Source organism: Crocodylus porosus, unplaced genomic scaffold (genome assembly GCF_001723895.1).
Source record: "Crocodylus porosus isolate Cpor-Errol unplaced genomic scaffold, CroPor_comp1, whole genome shotgun sequence".
Classification (NCBI taxonomy): Eukaryota; Metazoa; Chordata; order Crocodylia; family Crocodylidae; genus Crocodylus; species Crocodylus porosus.
Genome location: NW_017728907.1, coordinates 37525819 through 37552019, shown reverse-complemented (window position 1 = coordinate 37552019; position 26201 = coordinate 37525819). Strand labels below are relative to the sequence as shown.

General features: G+C 43.1%; 1 protein-coding gene across 2 annotated transcripts in view; it reads right to left on the bottom strand.

Annotated features, from left to right (window-relative positions):
• The window catches only part of COL24A1 (collagen type XXIV alpha 1 chain), a 271129-nt gene that overhangs the window by 220324 nt on the left and 24604 nt on the right, over nt 1-26201 (bottom strand). For both annotated transcript variants that reach the window (XM_019531158.1, XM_019531159.1), the window contains exon 3: nt 12223-13520. In XM_019531158.1, the coding sequence (XP_019386703.1) occupies nt 12223-13520 (1298 nt within the window). The remainder of the gene's footprint in view (nt 1-12222; nt 13521-26201) is intronic.

Genomic DNA, 26201 nt, shown 5'->3' with positions numbered 1-26201 from the left:
TGGGTCCAGGGGTTGCACCAACCTCTTCCCAGTGGAGGGGCTGGGCGGGGCTCCAAGTTGGGCAGGTGGCATTAGTGCTGAAAGAGGTGGCTACAAGGTGGGCTATAGCCACCCCAAGATTCCCTGTGGCTACCACACCCAGTGCTGCTACCACCCACCCTGCCTTCCTTGAGCATGACCCTGGTCCAACCCCCTCACTGGGAAGAGGCTGGTGCAGACCTTGGCTCCGAGCCTGCAACAGGCAGCCTGCCCTTACCCCACACAGAAATCCAGAGGAGCACATGTCCCCATGCCTCCCCCGGGGTTGTGCGCAGCGGCAGGAAGCTCCCCCCCCCCCCCCCCATCCCCTCTACCCCTGGGATAAGCTGTCCGTGGCTCCATCCCACTCCTGTGGTCACATTCACTGCTTGGCTGGGCAGCGTCTGCCCCTGCCTTACATCCTCCCTCGCCATGGGGGCAGCTATCTGCCTCCACACCCCCTCCCACCCACAGACATACTAGCAGGAGGCTGTGTTCCTGTAAATCAGCTATTGGATCAGTATCGACAAATATGGCTGATTAATAATTGGCCATTGGTATTACCCAAGAAACTCTTTATCAGTGCACCCCTAGTAATAATGCTTGGGAGACACCAGTGACTGCAACAAGACTGTGCATGAGCATGACAGTCTGCCCAAACGCATCCAGGTATGGGATTGGGATTGTAGTTAGAGTGCTTCAGAATGCTCTGTCAGGAACATCAGTAAGTCAAACTGAAGCACATCTACAAGTACTCTGCTTCTCATGTTAGTCCCTGCTTGAGAAAGAGTGGCATCCTGGTGTTTCTAGGTTGGTGGGGAGAGGTGGTTACCATCAGGGTCTAAATAAAATGTCTTCCTGCAGCAAAATCCAAATGTACATACCATTCTTAAGTACTAGGTTACTGTTATTCTAAAGCAAACTGGCCTGTAATTTCAAAGGAAAAAAAAAAGTTTAGGGCCCAGTTCTTGGAGGAACTCAGCACTCTTTGCTGTCACTACACCACTGATGGGGCAGCTATTATTATAACGTTCTGTTATGGTATTTGTCTCAGATAAAAGTAGAGATGAATTGCATTTTCTTATCCCACACTTTGGAAGTCATTTTACTGGTAGCAGCAAGGAGAGTGCTGCTTCCCAAAATGCATGGTAATACGCATTTAAGAATCTACCATTGAAAACAAGATACAACTGGATGCATCTACATGTGAAATTAATGTGAAGCAATAAACTGTGGAGCAGTTCATACCAGAAGAAACTCCTCCCAGGTCCAGCATTTACATGTATGCCTAGGATAGCAGCAATTTCAGCCGGGACAGAGCAGGCCTTCAGTTACCTGGGCTGTCTGGGCACAATTTATGCTTGCAGTCAGCATCTACACGTGTTTCAGTGCAGTAAATTAACTCAGCCATAAGATAGTACTGTCTCTGACAATACTATCTTATGGGGAAGTTAATTAATTTACTGTGCCCTAATACCAGTGCACATGTAAACAGTGACACTACTGTGGAACTAATTAGTCTACTCCTCATTAAAGTGCATGTGTAGATGCACCCACAGCAAATGAAAGAGCAATCCAGTGTGTAGCAGTATTAATCTACAATGGCTCCTTATGCTTCCCAATGTTTTTCACTAACACTTGTTTGTCTGAATCTAAATTTGATAACTGAGCTATAAGAGCACTATGGCCAAACTAAACAAGTGATTTCTGTTAGTTTTATAGTGGGTCCAGACTGGTATTATCAAACACCTGTGCCATTGCACTGCCTTCTGGAAACCTATAATCCAGTTCTTGGCCCAGCTTCCTGAAACTGTCCTGAAACCAGTATTTTTAGCTTTCTGAGAAAACAAGGGAGAAACAGTCAAATTCTGATTATTTCTTGGGGAAAGCTGATAAAATTCCAGGTATTTAGTGTGTTTTATTCAGATAACAGGTTTCCAACAAATGTAACCCCTGCAATATGGGAAGTAGAGCAGGCAGGTAATTTAAGCAATGATATATGTACTGTTGGACAGTAAAAGGAAAATCATACATGCTATCAGGATTGCAAGTCTTATCCTAAGACTGGTGCAATAGTCTGTGTACATTAGGACTATTTCTGTGTATGAATATGGAATGTACTATTGGCATGCTGGAACGACCAAGTGTAATTAACTGGTGAGAATATGTTACACACTTGTCTCTGTATATAATATACAGATAACACAAATCAGTATCGAGTACTGGTTGGTTTGAGGGTCTTGGCTTTTCAGTTCAAGTTGTAGCAGCATGTAGTTTTAGTTCTGGAGGTGTCCAGTTCAATTTACAGTCAGTCATTCAAGCTGGCAGCCATTACCCAAGTACTAGTTAGCATGCAAATTTCCTCTGCAATACAGAAGACCCTTCTGTGCATTTCAGATCCAAGAATAAAACATAGCAGACAAAGACACAGAAGGAGATCTTGACCTGGTAATTTTGTTGGAGAGTTCCAAAAATTTAACTAAGAAACTAGAGTTTTCCCATCTTTTTACAGCTGGTGGAACTGTTTTCTAATCTTTCCTCTTCAACTTGCTGAAGTAAAAAGATGCATCTTGCATGGAATATTATCCTGAGGCTACACACATGGGGAAAAAGTCAACTATGGGCACATCTACATGTGCCGATTTAAGGTGCATTAATGGCACAGGTCTACATTTGCATGTCCTTAATACATCTTAAGAATGGCAATTTTAGGTTATTCACACCTAAATTTGATACTTGCAAAAGTTAAAATGCCCTAATGTATGTTTAGTTATGCTAAGGTGCACTAATGCTGTGTATGTCGACTGACATGGGACTAACCATAGTCCCAAGTTGGTCCGCACACAGTGTTAATGCACCTTAACATGTGCATGTGTAGACATGTACCTAAATTACCTTAATGCACATTAGGCAAATGCGCATTAAGTTTAGGCATGTGTAAAAGCATGTGTAGACATGCCATATATGTCTTAATAAAGTGGAATAGTTAAGTATTTTAAACCCATGCTACATTCCTTTTTTTTGCAAAGTCTACCCCCACCTCATTTCAGAGCCTTACTGCATTTTCTTTAAAAAATTTTGATAGCTGGAAACCTTATTTTCCTCATGAAAATAGTAATACATATTTATTTTCCTCTCTGATGTTTTCCCACATTTATTGAGCATGGAAAGGTTGAGTGTTTGGGCCTATGCAGCTTCTTTTTAAAGATTATTTTGTTTTGTATGCATTTTGTATGGTGCTTTCTGAATGGGTCAAATAATGAACAAATTTTAAAATTCAACTAAAGGGACTGGAAAATACATATTTATAGAAAAATTATTTTATTCATGCAGCAAAATGCTGCCAGCATCATGACCAAACCAGCAGCCAACAGTTCCTGTAACAGTCAATAAAAGATACTCTTGCACTAGATAGCCATCATATTTAAAGAGATGTGCCTTTCATTATCTGCTCTAAAAAACAGTTCACACAGTGGTAAAAGAACAAACAAACAAACCAACCAACCAACCAACCTCTTTCAAGACTGTCTCGCTAGGTTTTGGCTGTTCCTAATATTTCTGTCTCTGGGCAACTTAAACTATAGTTCTTCTCTTTAATAGCTACCACCACTACTTTTCATACGTTCAGGTGGAAGAATGAGCTACCTGTCTAAGTGAATAAGCAGAAGCAACTTAACCATTTCTCAGCATGATCACAAGCTATTGGGTTAACACTGCCAGCCAATTATACCAACAGTCCAGACATTTGGTTAAAGTATTAACAATAACACCCTTTAATTCAACTAGCTGAGTGGCTCCTTCAGCCTGGCACAGCAGTGTTTGGAAACTGAGAGCCCTATTTACTCAGAGTAAATACCTCACTAATTGCACTTCTAAACTAAGCAAATCAGATGCATAAGCTTTTGTAAGCAGCAGCTTACTTTATCAGAGGCTAAGCAAGATGCTGCTTACAGTCATTCCAGAGTCAAACTTACACTTCTCTAATCCAGAGCAATTAGTCATTTGTTTCAATAATTTTTCTTACAGTAATTGTAAAGTCTAATTAAACAATCTTTAAACATTTACATACCTATAATTTGAGACTTGACACATTATAAAAATGTACTTTATCATGCAAATGAAAATGGTTTAACAGGAACTGTTTAGTAAGAATAATGTATGTATGTATGTTTTCTTCACAGATATTTCTAATATTTCACAGACATTTCCCTGTGAAGGATTCATTCAGATGTTAAGGAAGGCCACCCAACTCACAAATAAGAGTGCTCATGAACGAGCCACTAAAGGTTTCAAGCCTTAAACCGGCTGCATGAGGCAGACTTATAAACTCTCATGAATCCCCATTACCCTGAAGGGGACTCCAGATATGCACAGGTATGTGCCTAGGCCAGGTCACTTCCAAGATCAGGACTTCACTACAGACACATTATTCAATCCTGGGGATTCCTATTTCACTGCTCTGACATAAGGTCAGGAGTGCTTAGTATAGTATAATATAGTATAGTTCCATAGCAATAAATACTTCAGTTGGTAGTTAGAATTTGCAGCTTATCAGATCCCAGATGCTGATCTTGTTATTATTGTTCAAAACACAGAAATCTCCTTGTTTCTGTTGGAAATTTCACATGAACAGCAATTGTAGAATTTGTTCGCTCAAAAGGCTGTTGAAACTAGTTACTACCATTTTCTTTAAAAGGAAAAAAAAAGGAGGATGTTAATTAATGTCTATTTGCAGTTATGCCTCAGAGCCAGCTTTGTAGAAGTCCCAAGTCCTGACAAAGCAGTCCTAAAAAACAGGACTCTTGCCCAGCATGCTAGAGAATCTTATGAAATCATAGAAACGTAGGTCTGTATAGGACTTCAAAAGTTCATTTTCTTTTAGGCAAGAACTATCACTAACAGATACATGTCCAACCTGCTCCTAAAAATCAAAACTAAAACATTCCACAATCCTCCAAAACAACTTGTTGCTTAATTATTATATATTTAGGTAGCTTTTCCTAATATCCGCCTGTAATAATCTCCCTTGCTACAGATCACTTCTTGTTTTATCTGCATGTCCACTGGGAGACAATTGATCACCGTTCTATTTTTTCCAAACAATTCTTGCCTTAGGAAGCAAACCCTATTCGTTCAAGCTTTCATCAGAGATCATGATTTCTTAAACTTCATACCATTTTTGTTCCTCTCCAATAAGTTTTCACCACTTTGTCTGCCTTTTACATATGTGGTACCCACAACTGCACCAGACAGTCCAGCTGGGGTCTCAAGAGTGCTGAATAGAGCAGAATGATTACGTAGTCTGTCTTATATCCAGCTCTCCTATTAACACCATACCTAAATAGTTCTGCTTAGTCGCAGCAGCATGATGCATGTCTAGATGGGTTCACACGTATTTCCCTTGGGACAAATAGCAGCAGCACTTAGTTGTGCTGCTGCTTGTCCCCAGGGAAAGTCCCTGCATGCCTGCTCTGGCATGCAGCAAATTTTCCCAAGTGGGGTAGGAGGGGCTGGGGGCAGCACCTAAGCTGGCCCCAGCAGCCTTACCTGGGGCCTCCTGGGGCTGTGGTGGCAGTGATCCAGACCCATGGAGCCTGACCAGCAGCTGGAGCATGTCTTTGGCCAGCCAGGCTCCTGTTTTGCTGGCACACGCTGCAGCTACATGTGCCGCCCCATTTTTTGAGACTTTTTTACATACCGGGATTTCCTGGTATCTAATTTTGGCTTTGTGCTGCAAATATGCAGTGCGGAGAACCTTTTCATGTGCACCGTGTTCAAAGCATGCATGCACGCTCATCTAGATACGCCCATGGTGCTGACAGCTATTCAGTATGCGATACATTATAACACCAGATCTTTTTCTTCAGTACTGCTTCACAATCAGTTATTCCCTATTTAGAATCACAGGGTTGGAAGGGACTGCAAGGGTCCCTCTGGTCAACCCCCTCCTATAGCCCAAACTAATGCATACAAATACTATTCCTAAATCATCGGTGTCCAAAACCCATCCAGCCTTCTCTTGAAAACTTCCAAGGAGGAGATTCTGTAATCTCCCCAGGCAGTCTCTTTCATTGCCTTACTATTCTAACAGAAAACAACTTATGTTCTGTTTTATTAAATATAAAAATGAACACATATTCACAGCACCCATCTTGTTCTTTGCTATTAGATTCTGTGTTCTATATGCTGCCCCAAGTTTTTAATCAGGTTTGAAGCTGAAAGTGTACAGGAAAAAAAAAAAAGTCTTCAAATACTTGGAAAAGTGGTTCTATGGAGGAAGGTGATATACTATTCTCCGTGGCTGCATAAGACAAGGAGCAATGGTCTTAAATTGTAGCAACAGAAATTTAAGTTGGATGTTAGGAAGAACTTTCTTCCTGTGAGGGTGATTAAGCATCAGAAAAAGCTACCTAGATAGGTTGTGGAATCTCCACCCTTCAAAGTTTTCAAGAACAGGCCAGTTAGACACTCGTCTAGGATAGTATAGATAGCTTTAAGCAGCTGTCAGACTAGATCATCTCCAGATGTCCCTTCCAGCTGTACTTTTCTCAGATTTTATGATGTTTAACAAATTCAATAGTTGAAATTAAGGCAGGGTGGAAATCTGACTAATTCATGCCCAACATCTCTCTCAATAGGTTGGAGGGTATCTCAAACAGTTGACATCATGCAGACTTCCTGCTGATGGCCACCTTAGGCATGGGCATGGGCAGGGGTGTTCCTTTTCCATGACAGCCTCCAGCCAGAGCGTGTTTACTCCCACCTCTGTTTACAGAATTCCAGTACAAACCCAAATGAGATACCCAAGAAATACTGTCCTGTCTCCTGTTGTTTCTCAACACTATTATCTGGCCTTTTCTTCTATTCCTCTCCCTAAATAGCAATTCCTCAAGAAAACTCCAATTAAAACTCAGTTTTGACATCTGTCCCTCTCAGAGCTTACTTCTTACCTCCTCCTGACTGTACCTTCAGGCCCCTTGCTCTGAGAGAATAGCAACTCACTGTATCTTGTTCTCTTAACCCAGAGCCCAAATCAAAGCCTGGGCATCTTCCTCGGCCAGAAAGGTCACACACTTAAGCCTTTCATGTTCAGAAAAGCCAAGTCCTCTAGCTGTTTCCTTGCTGACTCAATGACCTGCTTCCAGTTGCAGTCATGAAGACAATTAGAACTTGTTTCCTGGTAAGATCTTCTTTGTCAGCATAGCATTTATACATCCTGTCCTGGCAAACAATTTAGGATTGGCCTCTTTGGGGCAGGATTCATATATTTGTAATGTTTTTATATAACATGTAGTACAATAGTCTTAGTATACTACCAGAGCTCACAGGCATTATTACAATACAAGTAATAACAGCCTCTTCAGGTGAACAGGTCAGTTCTTGCCTTGACGCTATTAATTCAGCCTCAGGAAGACGCATACTGTACCAGTTTGACTCATTTCATGGTTTGAAAGGAGATTTTGGTAAACATAAGTGATAAATTTTTATAGCAATTTATTTACATTTCCAGAAATACTAAAAAGGATGTTTTATCCATACATTGTCTATAAATGAGCTGAAATTCTGAAGCATAAACTGAAATACCAAAGGCTGAATTCCAAAGCTATGCGATCATGGAATACAAGGGGCCCCAATTAGGTTAGGCAAGAATCAGCAATGGTGGATGATTAAAAACTAAATTGAAGCTGAAGAGTTTGAGAACCACAAAGCTAGTTATTGCATGTCAGCTCCAATAAGATGAATGTTACTTTGTTGAAATCCTTGTAGAGTATTCAAAAAGACCACAACATCCTGAAGGAAAAAAAATGGGTTCCTGCCTCATCAGCGTTTTTTTGCTTCCAGAAGAACTTTGAAAGTTCTTGGCTGTCTCTCTTTCTCAAGCTTTCCAGTGATGAAACTTCAGGAATGTGAATGATATTAATCCATTCAAATGGTAGTATGGAGTTCAACAACTGCTCTAATGGAGCAGTCTGACTGAGGCAGCAGAGTAATGAGATGATGAACCCAAGGTCTAGATCATTTGTGTTTTTCAACCTGTGGGTTGCAAAAATATATGAAAGGATCACAAACGAAGTTTAAAAATGGATCAACAAACTTTAGAAATGGATTATCCTTTAAAGGAGAAAAATGTGGGAAATATGGGAAACCATGGCTTTTCCCTTGCAGACTGTTGGAGTTCTGGGTTGCAAGCGGCTGCTTGGGGCCCACCCTGCCTCACACCCCCTCCTGCCCCACAGATACTTCCCCCTACCCCACCCTGCACACTGGGGGCAGGGGTCAGCAGGTCAGGAGTGAAGGTCACTGGGTCAGAACTGGCCAACATTTTCAAATGGGTCCCGGTACAAAAAAGGTTGAGAACCACTGGTCTAGCACACACTGGAGCTGTACTAGAAGGGAAGAAGGAGCTTTCACCACACTCCCTATGATCGCTGCAGTTCACCAGGAATCAGATTTCAGTCCCTATGATCACCTGGGCATACTATTGCATATCCTTCTAGAGACTCTACTTGTTCAAATTTTCCATGAAGCCCTAGTGGGGAGGACATCAGGAAGGGGTGGATTCCTTTCCTTCTGGAACAGCACAGCTCTGGACTTGGACTTGCGGCCCACAGTAAGAAAGGACAATCTTGAGATTAAGACATTGAGTTGAATCTTCAAAATGAAGGGTAAGGTAAAAATCCAGATTGGTCCCTAGCTGCCTCCAGCTTTGGTGTCACAATGGCTAAAAATTAGGTACCTGGACCCAGGAGGAAAGACAGACCTGAGGAAGGACACATTGTGCCCAAATGCTTGCCTAACATCTCTCCCAACTATGTAGTTTGTCCAGTACAAGATACCATCAAAATACTCTCATTTCTTGCATATTATTGGCTATAACGTTATCAACTTTAAAATGAGAGTTAATGACATCTTGGTGATAGCAAAGGACTTACCACAGTGATTCTCAATCAGGATGATGTGGCACCCTAAGGTGCCATGAAATCCTTTTAAGTCTACTGCACAATATTAGCACTGTTAGGTGTATCTACCTGTCTGGTCTTGAACATCCAGTTACACATCATGCGGCCTTGGATGCTTGGGGTGGTCCGCCGGTCCGTTCCTGTGGTCCTGCCGAATAGGTGTCTCTTCCCCAGATAGTCGTGGTAGGCGAGATTGGGGGAGAGGCTTTGGATCTTATCCCAGTGGTGGGGGGTCCGACTATTGGGGCTCTCTCGCGTATGGGACCTCTGGACGACGCTCTTCTGTGAGGCTCCAACCTCCCCTCTACCTAACCCTTACACCCCACCTTGATGAGTTCCTGATGTCCTTTGGCCAAGTCCCCAACAGTTGAGGCTCCATGCCCCTTGCAGAAACACGTTATAGGGCAGCCGGGTCAAACCCAAACTCCACCACTGCGCCTCACGGCCATCTAGCCATTCCTGCGACTGTAAACCCGCTTTTGGTTTAAACAACACTCGGGCTCCATATACCTTGCCCAGCAACCCATCCAAAAGTGGGAAATGGAAAAAAAAAAAAGGAAAAATTCCGGCAACAGAGAAATACAAAGATACTAAGGGAGGCCCTCTACCCCCTTTACTGCATGCTCCCACAGCCTGCCCTACAACAGGCCCCGGCCCTTAAGGCCCCTAGCAAGCCCTAAACTGGGCCCAGGTTAGACCGCAGGCTACCCCATCTTCCTCTCCACTCTTTGCCCAGCCTGTGGGTTCGCTGGACCCTTGGCGGTCCTTCTTGGCATGTCTTCCCCACGTCTCCTGTTGGGTCAGCTCTATCCTGTTGGGGCCCATCTTCCACTGCCCTTCACGCTGCTTGCACCCTTCATCCCCCACCTGGGGCACCTCCTTGAGCCCTCCCAAGCCCTCTACGGTCCCACCAGATCTGGCGTTTTGGCTTCTGCTGACTCTTCCAGCTCTTTGGCGGTAACCCTGGGCTTCAGGCTCCTCCGGCTCTTCCCAGTCCCCTGATCCTGGTTCCTGGTCTGGATGAGGTGCCTCTGATCCCTCACTCCCTGCGTTGCCGCCGGCAGCATCTTCCCCGTGGTGGGCTTCACTGCATCCTCCCGTGCTGCAAGAGGCAGCTTCCCACGCTTCTCCCCCTTGTGGGGGCTCTGGGTGAGACTTCCCAGCTGGTGCTCCTGTGGGCCTCTCCCCCACTTTCATGGCAGCAGCTCTTTTTGTATCCCCCGGCTAGTTCCTGCTGTCTGTCTTATCAGCTGGCCGCAGCTGCATAAAGGCATAGCTAACAAGCCACTGAGGTCCTGCTGCCATTTCCGGCTTTGCCGCGGCTCCCACTACACATAAGAAATTTTCTGTTTCTTTCTTTCTCCTTTTACCTTCCCTGGCCAGTTCCTGCTCCCAGGGTTCCCCCCCTGGCTCCTTGGGGTCTGCCCCTCTGTTTTTCCCCATGACAGTGTACAAAACACCTACACGTGATTCAAAAGATAAACCCAGTGATTTCAAATAGCATCAAAAACACTCTGACCTGTTGTGGTCTTTCTGTGTTCTTTGCAACAGAAGAATTACTCTATTGAAAGCAATTGAAAGCTAAGAGCTGCCATTTTCTGAAGGTTGCTTTGTGCCTAAAAAGGTTGAGAATTACTGACTTAATGATATAACTACAGAAGCACTGTTACAAAGGGCAAAAGCATAAAAAATTAAAGGGCTGAAACTGCATTCAGAGGGGATCAAGCAAGATTGTGTGTCGATTAACTTTAATTAGTTTTTAACACACTTCTCACTTGTGTCACATGCCCTAAACATGTTTGTTTAAAGTAAACATCTTGTTTAAAGTAAAAATTGGGATCTTAAATATGTTTTTACTTGCTAATGACTAGCTTCGATAAAAGATGTCTCTTGGGCTGATAGAATATGTACAGTAAATTTATGGACACATTCAAACATATATTAGGAGCTGTTTAAACGCATATCAAATAACTTTCCAATAATAACCACAAAAACACAGAGGAGAGCAAGTGGAATTATCTACTCTATTCTATGGTTTATGGCTTTTAACCAAAAATGAAAATAGGCATCAACTATCCTATTTCTCCAATTAAGCAAGCATGATGAGAAACACTCTTTTCCGTTTATAATCTTGCATACATTAGTTTCCCTCCATATGCATTGGGAAGGTTTAGCGAAATAAAGCAGATGAAGTGAAACACAGTTTATATCAAATAACAGACTAACATGAGTTTCAAACATTTTGGAGCCTGCCTATCACAATAACTAATAAAATCACATTTCAGTCAATGTAAATATGTTTTGGTACAGATCCTAAAAACTTTGCCTCAGAATGAAGTTTTTGACTCATTTGCACACTCTTCTACCTGCATAGTTTGTTTTTTGTCGTACAGTTATAAATTTTAAGACTGCTGCTCAACTGAAATTACTTTGTTCCGATTATAAAAGTTTGCGTCTCTCAAAAGGAACCACAAAAAATATGGGGTTGACCTATAATCACAGACAATCTTAATTTTGTACCTGTCCTGCAGTATTTTTTGTGTATGCTTGCAGTAAAAATACCAAATCAGATTTTTTTTCCATGAAGTTTTAATTTCACTATGTTTGGTGCATTTAATCCTTTGGGTCCTTTCTTGGTTTTTTGTTTCTCCTGTGGGATTTTGTAAGGGCAACAGCAGTTCAAGACCTTTATAGTTATCAACTTATATTAATTCAAAAAGCTTTTTCCCCCTAAAACTGAATCTGCATATATGGAGGTTACCTTATAAATCAGAACAATACAGCATGTAACTCTTACAAACAAAACTTATTTGTTTTGGTTTGTTATTTTATCCACTCTTCTCATACATTGGTCTTAAGACTTAAATATGTATGAATTTACTCTGTAATATTTTAAGTGAGCTGCCTCCATATTAAATATTTATGAATGCATGGGTGCAGTAAAAAAAAAAAAAAGACATCCGAATTGCCTATTACTTTACAAGAACTGAATGTCTTTGTACTGTGCCAGTAAAATTATATATACACATTTATATGCATAGTTTCTCTGTCTCTCTCACACACACACTTCGACCAAAATTACGTTCTGGAGATATGCGTATCTTATAGGACCCATAAATTTGCACAGTGCATTCAGGAGATGTTTCACTCACAGGTTTGGCATGCTTTGCAGTGTTTATTTCAAAGCCTGCTGTTAAATGAATGCTGCTGTATTATTGCAAGATATATAATAAAGACAACTTACGGGAGGCCCAGTTTCCCCTTTTGGGCCTCTCATGTCTTCTATTTCAAACATTTTCTCAAGTTCTTCATAGTTATAAGCATAACTGTCAATATCAATATCGTAACTATTTTCTGCATTGTAAGACTCATCAGCATCAACTGCATCTTCCCTCCACGGATTAAACTGGTTATCCAAGGTTGAGTCCACAATATCCCTGTACAGAGTTGTGTTTAAAATTTGCTGTATTTCCACAGGTTCATCTAAATGCTGCTCCACTTCGTTATCCTTTCCTGTGTTTTTCATTTTACTGTGATATACAGAAGAGACCAGGGGGGGCTCCTTGTTCGTGCCTGCATCTTCTGTGCCATTATCTGAAAGATTTGGATGCAATTTGGGCATTTTTTTGGTGTCATTCCTCTTTCTGTCCAGGTCTTTTTGATGAAATACCAGACTAAAGTTTTCCTGGATACTAATTTTAGGTCTAGTTTTGATGGGCGGGGGTTCAGATTTAGCAAGTTCTGTTGACTCCTTGGATTCTGGTGGATTATGGACTATTCCAGTATTATTAACAGGAAGATGTGATGCTTTTTTCCTTAAATAAGATGATATATGTTCCGACTCCATTTTTTCATCAGATGGTTTGCTTGGAAAGTTTACGTAGACCTCAGCTGATGTGTGGGGAACTGCCAGCAGAGATCGGTATGTTTCAGCTTGACGACATTGTTTCTTCACATATTTACAATAGTTTGCAGAGGCTTGTGCAGAGGGGATAATATCCAACTGACATATTACTCCTTCAAAGCTGACAGAATGAGAGTTCATCCTTCCCAAGGTAAACAAACCGTCTAAATCAAATGCCTGCACCTTAGAAAGTGTTTCCCTGCTGTAATACTTCTTTCCGCAATCAGCAAACATTGAGACAGTCTTGTCTCTAATGTCAATAGCAAATGAATGCCATTTTTCATCATGAACACTGTAATCAAAATATACTGAGGCCTTCCCCCCTATATACACCACTACCTTTCTTGGTAGCAACTGTATACCAAACAATAGTCTATTTTTGTTTCTAATACTGAAAAGAAAAGCATTATTGACTCTGAAAGAGTGCAACCCAATCAGTATTGTGAGCTGATGCCCTAGATTTGATGGTATGACTTGAGTGATGGGGGATTCAATGTGGGCATCACTGGTTAAAAGAACTCCTGATGTTGTTAGGCGAACCCCCTGAGGTAATGGAGCAGATGATAACGGCACTGTAGTCGCTGTAGACGAATGTTGTGCATCTGTCCCAAGACCTAACTGGTGAAGAATATCTATGCCTGCAAAAAAAGAAAAGGGGGGGGTAGATGATAAGCTTGTTAGTGGAATACAACGTTCTCATATTTACTTGAATCAAAGAAAACCCTGAATCTAAGATGACCCTGATTCTAAGACGACCCCCCCCCCCTTAATTAGATTACATACATGGAAAATTTATAAATTTGCTATAATTTTCCAGGTACAAAATCTAATTATCAGAAGGGTGCCTTGAATTCTCCCCCTCGTCCCCTGGCTAGAGCAGGGAAAGCAATGGCTGGGGGGGGTCAGGTCCCCCCATATTTAAGTCCTCAGCCACCCTGCTGCCCTAATATCTTCACTCCTCCACCCCCAGCATCTGTCCCTTCCCCCTCACCCCCACTCCCCACGGTCTCTTCCCCTTCCTCACCACTCTCTGCCTCTTTTCCCCACCACTCTCCCCAGTCTCTCCTCCCTCCCAACATCTCTGCCTCTTCCCTACCCTGCCCCACCCCAATTTATTATCAGATGCTGCTGAGTTCTGTTTCTTCCTGGGTCACAGAGCTCAGCACACAGAAGCGCAGCCGTTGCTGCACCATGCAGCCATGGCGGCACAGTTGATTGGCAAGGCAGAGGATGGAGTTTCCACATGCTCCATGCTGGAGAGAGAATCCAGCCCAAACTGGAGTTAATCTGTACCTGACAGTAAAGGGGGTGAAAGGAGTGGGGGGAAGGGGGCAGAAGCAGCAGAGGGCAAGCAGTGAGGGAGAAGAGGCAGCAACTGTGGGTCTGACTCTAGCCCTGACCTGGGCTCAGGGCCAGAGTCAGAACCACAGCAGCTGCCTGCCCCACCCCTACTACATATGCAGATGAGGGGCATTTTCCCCCATGTTGACTGGGCGGGGGAGAACCTCATTTTAGATATAAGTAAGTATAGTCAGTTTTGATATACATGCTTAACCCTGGCCACTGGACCAGATCCCACCCCTAGTGCCTTTTGATCCAGCCTGCAGTGCCCCAAGTGCTAGATCTGGCATGCAGTGGGGGACCCTGATCCCAGTGCACAAAGCTGGACAGAGGCAGTGTGAGGTCCTGGGGCCCAAATCCTGGCATGCAGAACCAAACAGAGGCAGTGCAGGGTCCTGGGCCCCAATCTCAACATGCGAGTCCAGCAGTCTGGATCTGAGTGTGCAATCCTGTGGGGTCCAATCCAGTCTGCGGACTAGCCTCACATGACTTATTTGGCTTGCAGGGCCAAAAGATTGAGCACCACTGATATAGATAATCAGTGGTATGTGTGTACACCCCCCCCTACACACTAGACCACTGTACCTTAATAAAACAGTATTTCACAGAAAGAATGCACTGTATACAGCACTGTATATAGCACTAGGCTACTAAATCCCCAAGGTAAAATGCATCAGTGTATAAACAGAGCACAGAAACACAATTAAGATCAGTTAACCTGATGAATAAAATAACCCTCACCTTGTTTCTTTAAGAATGTCCACTTCTGTGATAACACCCTCAAAAGAAGATATAAGCAGAGGAAGTGTATGACAAGTCTCTTACAAGATAACCCTGCTCACAAGAACACCTACCCATCATTCCATCTTGGTGACAGCCCTTAAAAACAAAATCTGTAGATCACACTTGCAAAAAAAAAACAAAAAAAAAAACAAAAACAAACAAACAAAAAAAAAAACCCCAAAAACCCAAAACCAATGGTTTGCCAGGGACCTACACAGAGCTCTTGTGCTTCCTCCCTGTGTCTAGCTCCCAGCATCTCTGTGGTTTCTTGATAGCATGGTTCCACTGGAGATAGATGTTGGTGGCTCCCCACAAGAGATGACTCCTGCAGAGACCTTGTGGCAGGGTACAAGGAACTGTCCATGGAGTATACCACTTTTCCGAGATGCTTCAGGATAACATCACAGTATGCTACACTTTTACATTCTCCTAAATGTGGGATAGTTATTCTGTCAAATGGCAAGATCCCCAGTTCCTGTCCTTTTGTTTTTTTTTCAATATGTTGTGAAAGCAGAGTCCCCACTTACTCTGAATTCACATCCTCTACTGCTCTGTTACTTCTCTAGTGTATTCATGGTCATGAGGACATAAATTCATACCAGCTAATTTTTAAATACAGTTTTAAATTAGATAAAATATGTTGCACTCTCTCTGGCAACTCCCCCATACACTACTACAGTGCTTTGCTCTTTGGTCTGAACAATATTACTGAAAGCACAGCAAGCAGAATTTTATTTACTGAGGGATAACAGCTAATATAAAGCATCATAATAGAGTCCCTGGCTTACAATCACATGCTGAAGTAAATCTGATAGACTAGATACTGCATGCCCTCTGAGAACATTATGATTTCGCTGTGTGAGAAAGCGTTTCTGCCTTTCCATGAACACCTCCTCTCTGCCAATGTCCTATACAATAATGAGGCTGGCTTCAAAGGAAATTATTTTCCAATGTCACTGCCCTCAACTGTGGTTATCTGTGCCAAGATATAATCAGGTAAAAAGTTAAAACAAAACATTTCCCAGAGGAATAAAGGATGGTGGTACAAGAACAGAGTATCTGTCCTCCTCCTTTTTCTCCACTCAGTTTACTTATAAAAGCTACAGATGAAGTAAGCAGTGCAGAAGTGGAAACAGGAACAGGCAAGGTAAAAAGGAGAAAACTAGCAGAATGGAAATGTCAGTGATCTCCATCTTCTGGCTCTCAGGCTGAAAAATGCCCATCCTGCCATTCCCCTTTCTATTAATAAAGAGGTACAGCTATACAAAAACAATTTTTTAACTGGGCATTCAGCAAAAGAGAATGACAAATCTGGATGGATTTCTTTCACGTGTACATATCTTTTATGAGCTAGCTGCTCCCTGTATGGTATACCTCAGAAAGACATACAAAGTAGTTTTGACCCTGGGTAAAGAAAAAGGCAGCTTTCCTACCAGAAAGTGGATCTATAAATAATCTAGTATTTCATCTACCAGATTTACTTTGGCATGTGACTGTAAACCAGAGACTCTATTACGATGTTATATATTAGCTATCATCCTTCTTTAAGTAACATTCGGCTTCCTTTGTTTTCAATAATGGTATTCAGACCAAGGAGCAAAGCACTGTAGCAGTGCTTGGGTAATTGCCAGAGAGAGTGCAGGATATTGGCTGCAAGCTGGCCATTGGTTAAATATATTTGGTATTTATGTGCATAAGGTAAAACTTTACTGAAGTTGGTGGGTATATCAGCTGCCTTTCATTCAGGATAAAGGTAATGAAGCCATTAAGCTTCTTTATGTAACTAGGTAGCTGAAGCAACGAAGGCAGTATCCAAAACAGGCTTGAGTAGGAGTTAAAACATGTGGCCCAAGGAGTTTCCTTCAGGACTGATACAGCAAATTGCACTGGATGTGCATCCCTCTGGGTTCTATGAAGGAAACCAGAGTTAAAAAAAAACCCAACTGAACAGGAACAAGCAGGAGAGAAGCACCTACAGTTTATCTTTAAGAAAAACTAAACAGAGATTTTAGTTTGAGCTGACTAAAAGACATTTGGAATCGAGAGCAAAGAAACTGTCTTATTTTGTGTTCCTTCAGTGTGCACGAAAACAGAACTTCATATATTCTTCGTATACAGGATTGTATTGAAGATACTTAGGCGTCATTATCAATTTCTCCCTGAACTTTGGCTAGCTGGGCTTAACAGTATGTAATGGGTGGACTGAGATAACTACTCCTGGCTGGAAAGTGTCAGCACTTTCTAACACATTGATGGTGGTGGTAGAGAACTGTGTACTATATTAAGTTGTGTATGATTTAGATAAATAAAATTAACAGGTGGTATAACTGAAATTGAAAGTGCCCACTAGATACAGAGATTGCCTGACAAAGTTCAGGGAGTAGAGACACAATTACAAATAAAATGAAGAGACGGTAATGGAAACAAATGGATGTTCACAATTGTTAGTGGGAACTAGGTTTCCTTTCCCAACCCTCCCTCTCTCTGTTTACTGAACATATTAAGAGTAAATGTTCTGAATAGACATTTCTTGACTCCAATTCTATTAAAAAAAAAAAAAAAAAAGGCTGGAAATTCTTGAAAGTGTTTTAAACTTTGGAACCAAAAACACAAACCTGAGTGCATTGTACAGGTTGAAAATTAGTTACACACCTTGCAGTGCTTTTAGTCATCTTAGAGAGCTTGTGGTGGTGCCAAGATTACATTGGCAGGCAGCCAGCAGACAGAGGCTCAAGGAAAGTATATCTTTGGAGGAAGTCATGTATTTCTGCCAATTTCTCAGGATGTTCTGTCTCAAAGCAATTAATTTATCTAGGCTGCATTTTAATCTATCATAAACTGATAGCAAAAGCTTGGTTAAAACACAATTGCAAAGTCTAATGCACACAGTAATATTAAAAAAATCCTCTCCTATGGGTCAAATTCTGTCTGGTCCATACATGGCTGCACAGGAGGAAGGATGTACAGTAAAAGCTGAGTTAACTGGCAGTCCGCTATCCAGAATACTTTATCAACCAGAATTGTATTGAAGATACAGCCGGACGCATGGTGGGGAGGGCAGGGAAGGGGGGCAGCTTGCATGCAGTGACTGCAGCCACCACACATCACCCTGTGCTGCTGCTATTCCACATGCAGCTGCTGCCCCACTCCCTGCCCCCCCAAAAAACCCTGCCTCAAATAACTGGAATTTTTATATACCCGGCACTCCCCTTACCCCACTCATAGCAGTTAACACAGCTTGTACTGTATTTGCAATGCTCTTGTAAAGGCCAGGCAGCGTTGCAGACCCTGTGCTATTGGGAGTATAGAGGCTCCCCTAGGACACACAAGACCAGAGAGGAGAAGGAAGAGAAGTGGTTCTGACAACGCCGAGAGCATAGAGAGTAGCACACTGCACTGCACTAAGTGGCAGCATCAGGTACCTGATGTTCACATAAGGGCACTAACTCTGGACTGTGCCTAAAAAGCCCTTTGTATAACTTTGCTTTCAGAATTTTGCATTTGGAAAATGACACGAGTAAACATGGTCTCTGTCAGGAGAATTACAAAGCAGACATGTCTCTTAAGCAAACTTAGCAATTAAGAATTATTATATAATATTTACTACTATATAATACTTACTACTATATCCAACTCTGAACTTATAAGAAAAGTTGCCAACACAGACAGTTAAATCCCTCCCACGGAGGGATTTCACACAATCCTGTCTGCTTTAGACATACCACAAAGGCAGAAATCCCTCAGTTGGCCAGCTAATAGTGACCCTCAGCAGAATATTATCACAGGGTTTGACTGCATTATGCACTGCCCAAAGAAAGGGGCAACAGAGCTGCACTACCACAAGGGAACACTCTGCTGTACACTCTTTAGAGGATTACTACCCACTCCCCCAGTGCAGCCATGGGCTGGTGCATGTGTAGGAAGGGAAAAAAAAAAAGAGAATGGGGGTATGCCACTGACTGACATCACAGTCAAGATGAGGGAAGGAGGAACTGTTTGCCAAAACAGGCATATAGTGCACGCTCTTTGCATGGCCAGCTTAGTAGAATCATGGGCAAAGGAAAAGAAAGAGTCAGAGAATGTAATGAAAAAGCATATACATTATTCTCTATATCCCCCAAATGCCTGTTTAAACAAGTGGCAGCCCTGGAGGGGTCAAAACACAAAAGCAAATGCATAATGAGTAGGCAATTGCAAAAGATTAAGCATCAGCAAACTACCTCTGAACACCTTATTGGATTCAGGCACTTTAAGAAATCCCCAGGGTGTCATTGCATGAAAGGAAGGTGTCTGCACCACTGCACACCCCTCTGTATCTGCCCTGGCACTCGCTAAATAAGAGCAAAAAGAGGTACACATTTGTAATGGCTCTTCTCCTTAAAAGCCGTTTAGTTTAACTTGTGGAATCAAATGTTTTCCTCAATCTTTGCAATTTCCAAAAACATTCATTACATTAATCCAACTTTTGCAAGGGGTGAGGAATAGTATGGGGTTCAGCCCTGCCTCTCCTTAGGCCTCTACAGCACCAGTTGTTTCCAAAGTGGTGGGGAAGTGCTCATCCTCACTTGGCCCCTACTCACTCATCACATCTTTCACTTGTTTTGCATTTTAAAAGTTCCCCTTGTTCACAACTGTGTGGATACCTTTAAGAATGTTATGTATAAATTGTTATATTGGCCCAGAGATTGCAGGAGGGAACAGCAGATCAGTAGGCTAAGAAGGCTTTCTGAATAAATAAGCATAATCATTTTATAAGTTTAACTGCTTGGTCTTTCGAGAACAACACATGGTACCAGGAGTGGGGTGGGAAGAAAGACAGAAAAAAGGAGCATCTTAGAATTCTGGAGGAGTTAAAACTGGCCAGCAATGCAGCAGAAAACTGGAAGAAATTTAAGCAGAGCTTCACTAGCCAGTGGAGCTGCAGAAAAGGAATATCCACTTGGGGTAGCTATTTTTTTTAAATATAGTAGGCCCAGAAGCTCTGTCTCTTTATCATAGCTTTTCTGTTCTGCTTCTGGCAGTTGTAGGCTATGGCACAGTAATAAAAAAAAAGTTTGAGGAATACTGTATACCCAAACAAAATGAAATCTTTGAATGGTGTAACTTCCATGTGACACCACAGAGGAGTTTGTCAGACACCTTGGACTGCTGAGCCAGATATGCAACTTTGGAGACCTAAAAGAATCCATGATGAGAGACCACATAGTATTAGGTATAAGGGATACAAGCCTCAGGAAAAGACTGTTAGAGGATCCTGAGCTTAATTTGGAAAAGGCAGTTAGTATGTGCCAAGCAGCTGAGATGGCAAGTACCAGGCTCCAGAAGCTGGAGGAAAAAGCAGAACAAGCTGAATTAGACAGGATTACAAGACTGCAAAAACCTACAGCGATGCACAAACAATACAGAAAGGAGGACCTTACTATGAAGCAGGCAAACAGAGGCCAAAGATAATTACTTGAAGAAACAACAGTCAGCTGCAGATGGTATGGAGGTTATCACAAAACCATGTAATGCCCTGCATTTGGTAAGTGCTGCAACAAATACAAAAGATTCAATCACTTTGCAAGAATTTACAGAAAGGATCAGGATGCACCACGCAAGAAATGATAGGTACATGCTTTATGCAATGAGGCAGTGGAAGAATTCCTCACTGGCACAATGCAACAGATTAATTCTTGGATTAGTCATGGAAGCCAATGGACTAAAGGTAACTTTTAAGTTAGATACAGGGGCACAGGTCAATGTAATACCAGAACACATTATTCAAAACATGAAAACTAAGCCTGTGTACTATGAGAATAAGAAAGTGAAACTTAGAGTATATAATGGAAACATGATTGTAACCAAGGATGTTTTTGCATTGCATGTTAGACACAATGGAAATATAGTAAAAGGTCAATTTATAGTAGTCTCAGGAAAGCTAGTGCCAATTATTGGGTTGCAAATATGTAAAACTCTAGGTTTGATTAAGAGAATGGATGCCATTGAGGGACTGGAAAGCAAGAATATAGAATGTATGATGTATTTCAAAGCATAGGGAAACTGTCAACTGAGTACAAAAAAGAATTAAGGAGAACCAAATACTCCCACCATACATACTCCAAGAAATGTTTCCCCGTGTACTAAGAAAGACTGAAAAAGGAATTAGATTAGTTAACATGAACATAATAGAAAAAAATAGAGCAACCAACTGCTTGGGTTCATTCACTGGTCACAATAGAAACAAAAAGATAGATCCTTGAGATTGTGTCTGGATCCTAGCAAATGAACAGATGTATCAAGAGGGAATATTTTCCCATGCCCACCAGGGAAGAGGTTTTTGGCAATGTGGCATGAGCTAAATATTTCTCCACTTTGGATGCCTCTTCTGGGTTTTGGCAAATTCCTTTAGAAAAGCTCCTACAGGCCCCCACGGTGAGGGAGGGAATGGGGCTAGGGCTAGAGCAGGGGCAGACACTGCCCAGTTGGGGTGAAGCATGGGACAGAGCTGCAAGTGGCTCATCTGGGGAGCATGGGGAGTGGCAGCTCCTATTGCTGCACACTCCCCAGGAGGACATAGGGTGTGGGGGGATGTCCCTGGATCTGCACACGGGAACAGGGCAGGGCGGGCTGTTCCCAGCAGGTATGTTGGGCCAGGTTGCTTTGAGAGGGGGGTTCGGGGGGCTACAGTGAATTCTAGAATGGCTGTAGCCCCTCCCAGCACCACTGCCACCCGCCCCAAATGCAGCCGAGCCCAACCCCCACTGGGAAAATCCCAGCACAACCCTGACCCCAGCCCACTTGTGCCCCATGCACAGATCTGGGGGCGTGCGCACAGACCTCCTGAGATGATGTAGTGGTGGGAGCCACCCCCTCCCCATGCCTCCAGGACAAGCCGCTTGTGGCTCCATCCCATGATCCTCCCTGGCTGCATAGTGCCTGCCCCTGCCCTAGGCCCAGCCCCACTCCTTCCCTCACTGCAGGGGCCTATGGGACCAGGTCTATGGGGGGGGGGGGACTGCAGCCACTTCATAGCCCCCCCAGTCTAGAGGCTTATAAAAAAAATAGAAGCTCGGGTTGGGCCTCATTTTCAGGGAACAGATAAGAAAGGCTAAAGCAGTGACTGAACTTAGATTAGCAATGGGAATCAAGGACAACAAGAAGTCCTTCTTTAGGCACATAGGGAACAGGAGGAAAACAAATGGGAGTGTCGGGCCATTGCTCAACAACTCAGGAGAACTGGTTACTGGTACCCAGGGGAAAGCTGAACAACTGAATGACTACTTCACCTCAGTCTTTCACCGGACTAAGGGGAAAACCATGCCAGGTAGAGTAGAGGATGAGCATGGTAGGAATAACAGCCTTCCTACCATTGCCGTAGAATTAGTGTATAACCAGTTTAAAAAATTAGACATATACAAGTCAGTGGGACCAGATGATCTTCATCTGAGAGAGTGCTGAAGGAACTGGACAAAGTTATTGCAGAACCCCTGGCAAAACTCTTCCACAACTTGTGGCACTCTAGAGAAGTCCCTGAGGACTGGAAGAGGGCCAGTGTTGTGCCCATCCATAAGAAGGGCAGGTGGGAGGGCCTGGGTAACTATAGGTCAATCAGCCTAACTTCCATCCTACAGAAAATCCTAGAAAAGTTCATCATGGAGTCTATGTGCAATAAGCTTGCAGAAGGTAAGATTCTGAATGACAGCCAGCATGGCTTCATCATGGGTAGGTCTTGCCTTACCAACCTCATCTCCTTCTATGACCAGGTAACTCACCACCTGAACATGAGAGAGCAGGTTGACTTCCAAAAGGCCTTTGATCTAGTACCCCAAAATGTCCTTGCAAGGAAATTGGAGGATTGAGGGCTTAACTCCGAGAAGGTGGGTGAGAAACTGGCTGCAAGATAGGACCTGGAGAGTCGTTGTGAATGGATCCGTGTCATCTTGGCGAGAAGTGGGCAGCCATGTCCTGTAGGGGTCAGTACTCGGTCCAGTACCTTTCAACATCTTCATTAGTGATTTGGCTATGGGGGTAAAAAGCTAACTGGCCAAGTTTGTGGATGACACCAGGTTACAGGGGAGTGTGGTCACGCTTGAAGATAGGCTACAGATACAGGCAGACCTAGAAAGGCTAGCAAGTTGGGTGGATTGGAACCTGATGAAGTTCAATGCCAAGAAATGTAAAGTGCTCCACATCAGGACAAGCAACCCCCAACACACTTACAGGCTTGGTGGCACCAAACTGACTAGTAACATGAATGAAAGGGACCTGGAGGTAATAATAGACCACAGTATGAATATGAGCTGGCAATGCAATGCTATAGCCAGTAGGGCAAATACTTGCATCAATCAATGCATCTCCAGCAAAACCAAGGAGGTGATTCTTCCCCTCTACTCAGCACTGGTGAGACCACATCTGGAGTACTGCATCCCGTTCTGAGCACCACACTTTAACAAGGACGTGGACAAGCTTGAGAGAGTCCAAAGAAGAGCTACCCATACGACCAGAGTCTTAAAAGGCAAGTCATATGAGGAAAGGCCAAGAGATCTGGGACTCTTTAGCCTGAGGAAAAGAAGGCTGAGAGGAGACCTGGTAGCAGCTTACCACTACACTAGGGGAGTATATCAAGGGCTCAGTGAGCAATTGTTCACCAGGGCACCTGAGGGGAAAACCAGGAGTAATGGACACAAACTCCTGGAAGATTGATTCAGGCTCAACATTAGGAAAAACTTCACAGTCAGGGTGTCCAGACTGTGCAATAAGCTTCCTCCAAAAGGTGCTGCAATCACCTACCCTGAAAATCTTCAAGAGGAGACTAGACAGTCAGTTTGCTGGGATCACCTGATCCCCAGTTATCTTTCCTGCTTGGTGCAGGGGGCTGGAACCGATGATCTTCTGAGGTCACTTCTGGCCTTACAATCAATGAGTCTATGAACCCTCCTTCCATCACCTGCCCCCATTGCAGCCTGGCCCAGCCCCCCTGCTGGGAAGAGCCTGGTGCTCCAACCTGCAGTGGCAGCTCACTCATGCCTTGCACACAGATGCAGGGCACAAGCCCCCAAACCCTCCCAGGGTGCGCAAAGTAGTGGGAGCCACCCCCCTGCACAACTCACTTTTCGCTCCACCCTGGTTAGGCAGCCCCTGCCCCAGCCCCACTCCCTCCTCCACTGCTGGGGCCTTGATCTTCCCCCCACAGCTTGCAGTCCCTTGTGCAGATCTGGGGGCACACCCTCCCCATGGCCTCCCATGGTATATGCAGCAGTGGGAGCCACCCCCCTCCTCATACCCCCTGGCTGAGCCACTCATGGCTTCATCCCATGCCCTGCCCTGGCTGTGCAGCACCTGCCCCAGCCCCACTCCATCCCTCACCACAGGGGACTTGATCATCAGTGAAACTGATCATAAACCTTTGTTAACTATAGCAAAAAAAAGGGTTATTAGCCATGCCATCCAGGTTAGAGAGAGACATTTCTTTCAACTGGAAATGTACGATCTACACATATAGTATATGCCAGGAAAACATCCACTTATGGCAGATACTTTGTCCAGAGCACATGACAAAGGAAAATGACAGAATTCCAGATTCAGTCATTGCGCATGTTAGTCTTATTAAAAGAGTGATACCTGCCACAGATAAAATGTGGGCACTAATTGCAGAAGCTACTGTTCAGGACACCATATTGCAAAAAGTGATAACAGCTATTTGTGCTGGTTGGCCTGAAAAACATACTTAGCCTCTACTCTCAGTTCAAGGAAGAACTGTCAGTACTGGATGGCATTTTGTTCAAAGGCTCATAACTTGTTGTTCCAGCAATGCTAAAGAAATATGTGTTAAACAGAATACATGAGGAGTATTAAAAAAATGCAAAAGGAGAGCAAGGGTTGCACTATATTGGCCTAGCATAAATAATGACATAACATACTGTAAAGGCTTGTACAATATGCCTGAAGTACAAGTCAGCACAAAGAAAAGAGCCTACAATGGTCATGGAGGAGCCCATAGCTCTGTGGCATCAAGCAGGCATCGACTTATTCATGCGTGCAAGAAAAAAAAAAAAAAAGTATATTGGTACTGGATTATTATTCCCACTATCTTGAAATTGCATTGCTCGAAAGCACGGTAGCAAATCATATCATGACTCACATGAAATCCATTTTTGCTAGACATGAGATTCCACAAATTGTGAGAATAGACAATGGACCTCAGTTCAACTGTCTTGAGTTTAAAGAGTTTGTAAAAAAATTAGGGATTCCGTCACAACACTTCAAGTCCTAAATACCCATAATCCAAGGGTTTTGTGGAAAATGGAATACCAATAGTGAAGAAATTGTTGAAAAAAAACTATAGATTCACATACCGATGTTTACCTGTCACTCTTAAATTACAGGGAAACACCTATTGTTCCAGCAGAAATGCTGTTTAACCGGAAACTCAAAACCAGGCTGGCCAAATCTGGATGATGCTCATCAGAATAAAAAAGCAATATGTGAAAACATTTAAAAAAAAAAATAAAAAATCAAACAACAAATAAAAATGGTACTAGGGCAGGGGTTCCAGGGAGTTACCTCAACTTCACAGCAAAGATATGGTGCTTATTTCAGACAGATGATTGTAGAAACAAAAAACACTAGTTTCCCATCAAGTATTTCCCAGATCCTATCAAGCAGTCACACTGGAAAGACAATATTAAGAATAAGCAGATGACACTTGCAGCTCGTAAAGGGGAGAAAAGAAGCAGCATCATGAGATTCACCAAAGGAAACAGACTAACCACACATTCACATGCATCAGTGTCCTCATGCTGGAAAATGGTGGCAGGGTGCTTTAAACTAAAGCTTGTTTGATGAGCTTTAGTGCAAAGCACCCTGCTGCCATTTTTCAGCACAGGGATGCTGATACATGTGACATTCGGGTGGTTTTATTAGCGCGACTGCCTAATTAAAGCATTTCACCTCCCCCCCCCCGCATCCCCGCACCCTCTCGGAGAATGTCTGTAAGTGCTCAGACTAATAGAGACATGTTAAAATGTGCTTTAACAATGGGTTGAATTAGACTTCCAATGTTAGTACTACATGGGGATATGTTACATGTAAAAGGGGAAGGTGTATGGATATGTGACAGGAGTGTCTCCACTGGAGCCTTTCTGTTGGTGGCTCCGCCCTCCTGTCCTGGGCTAACCACCTGCTTACTCACCTGCTATGCCTTGATCTTAATT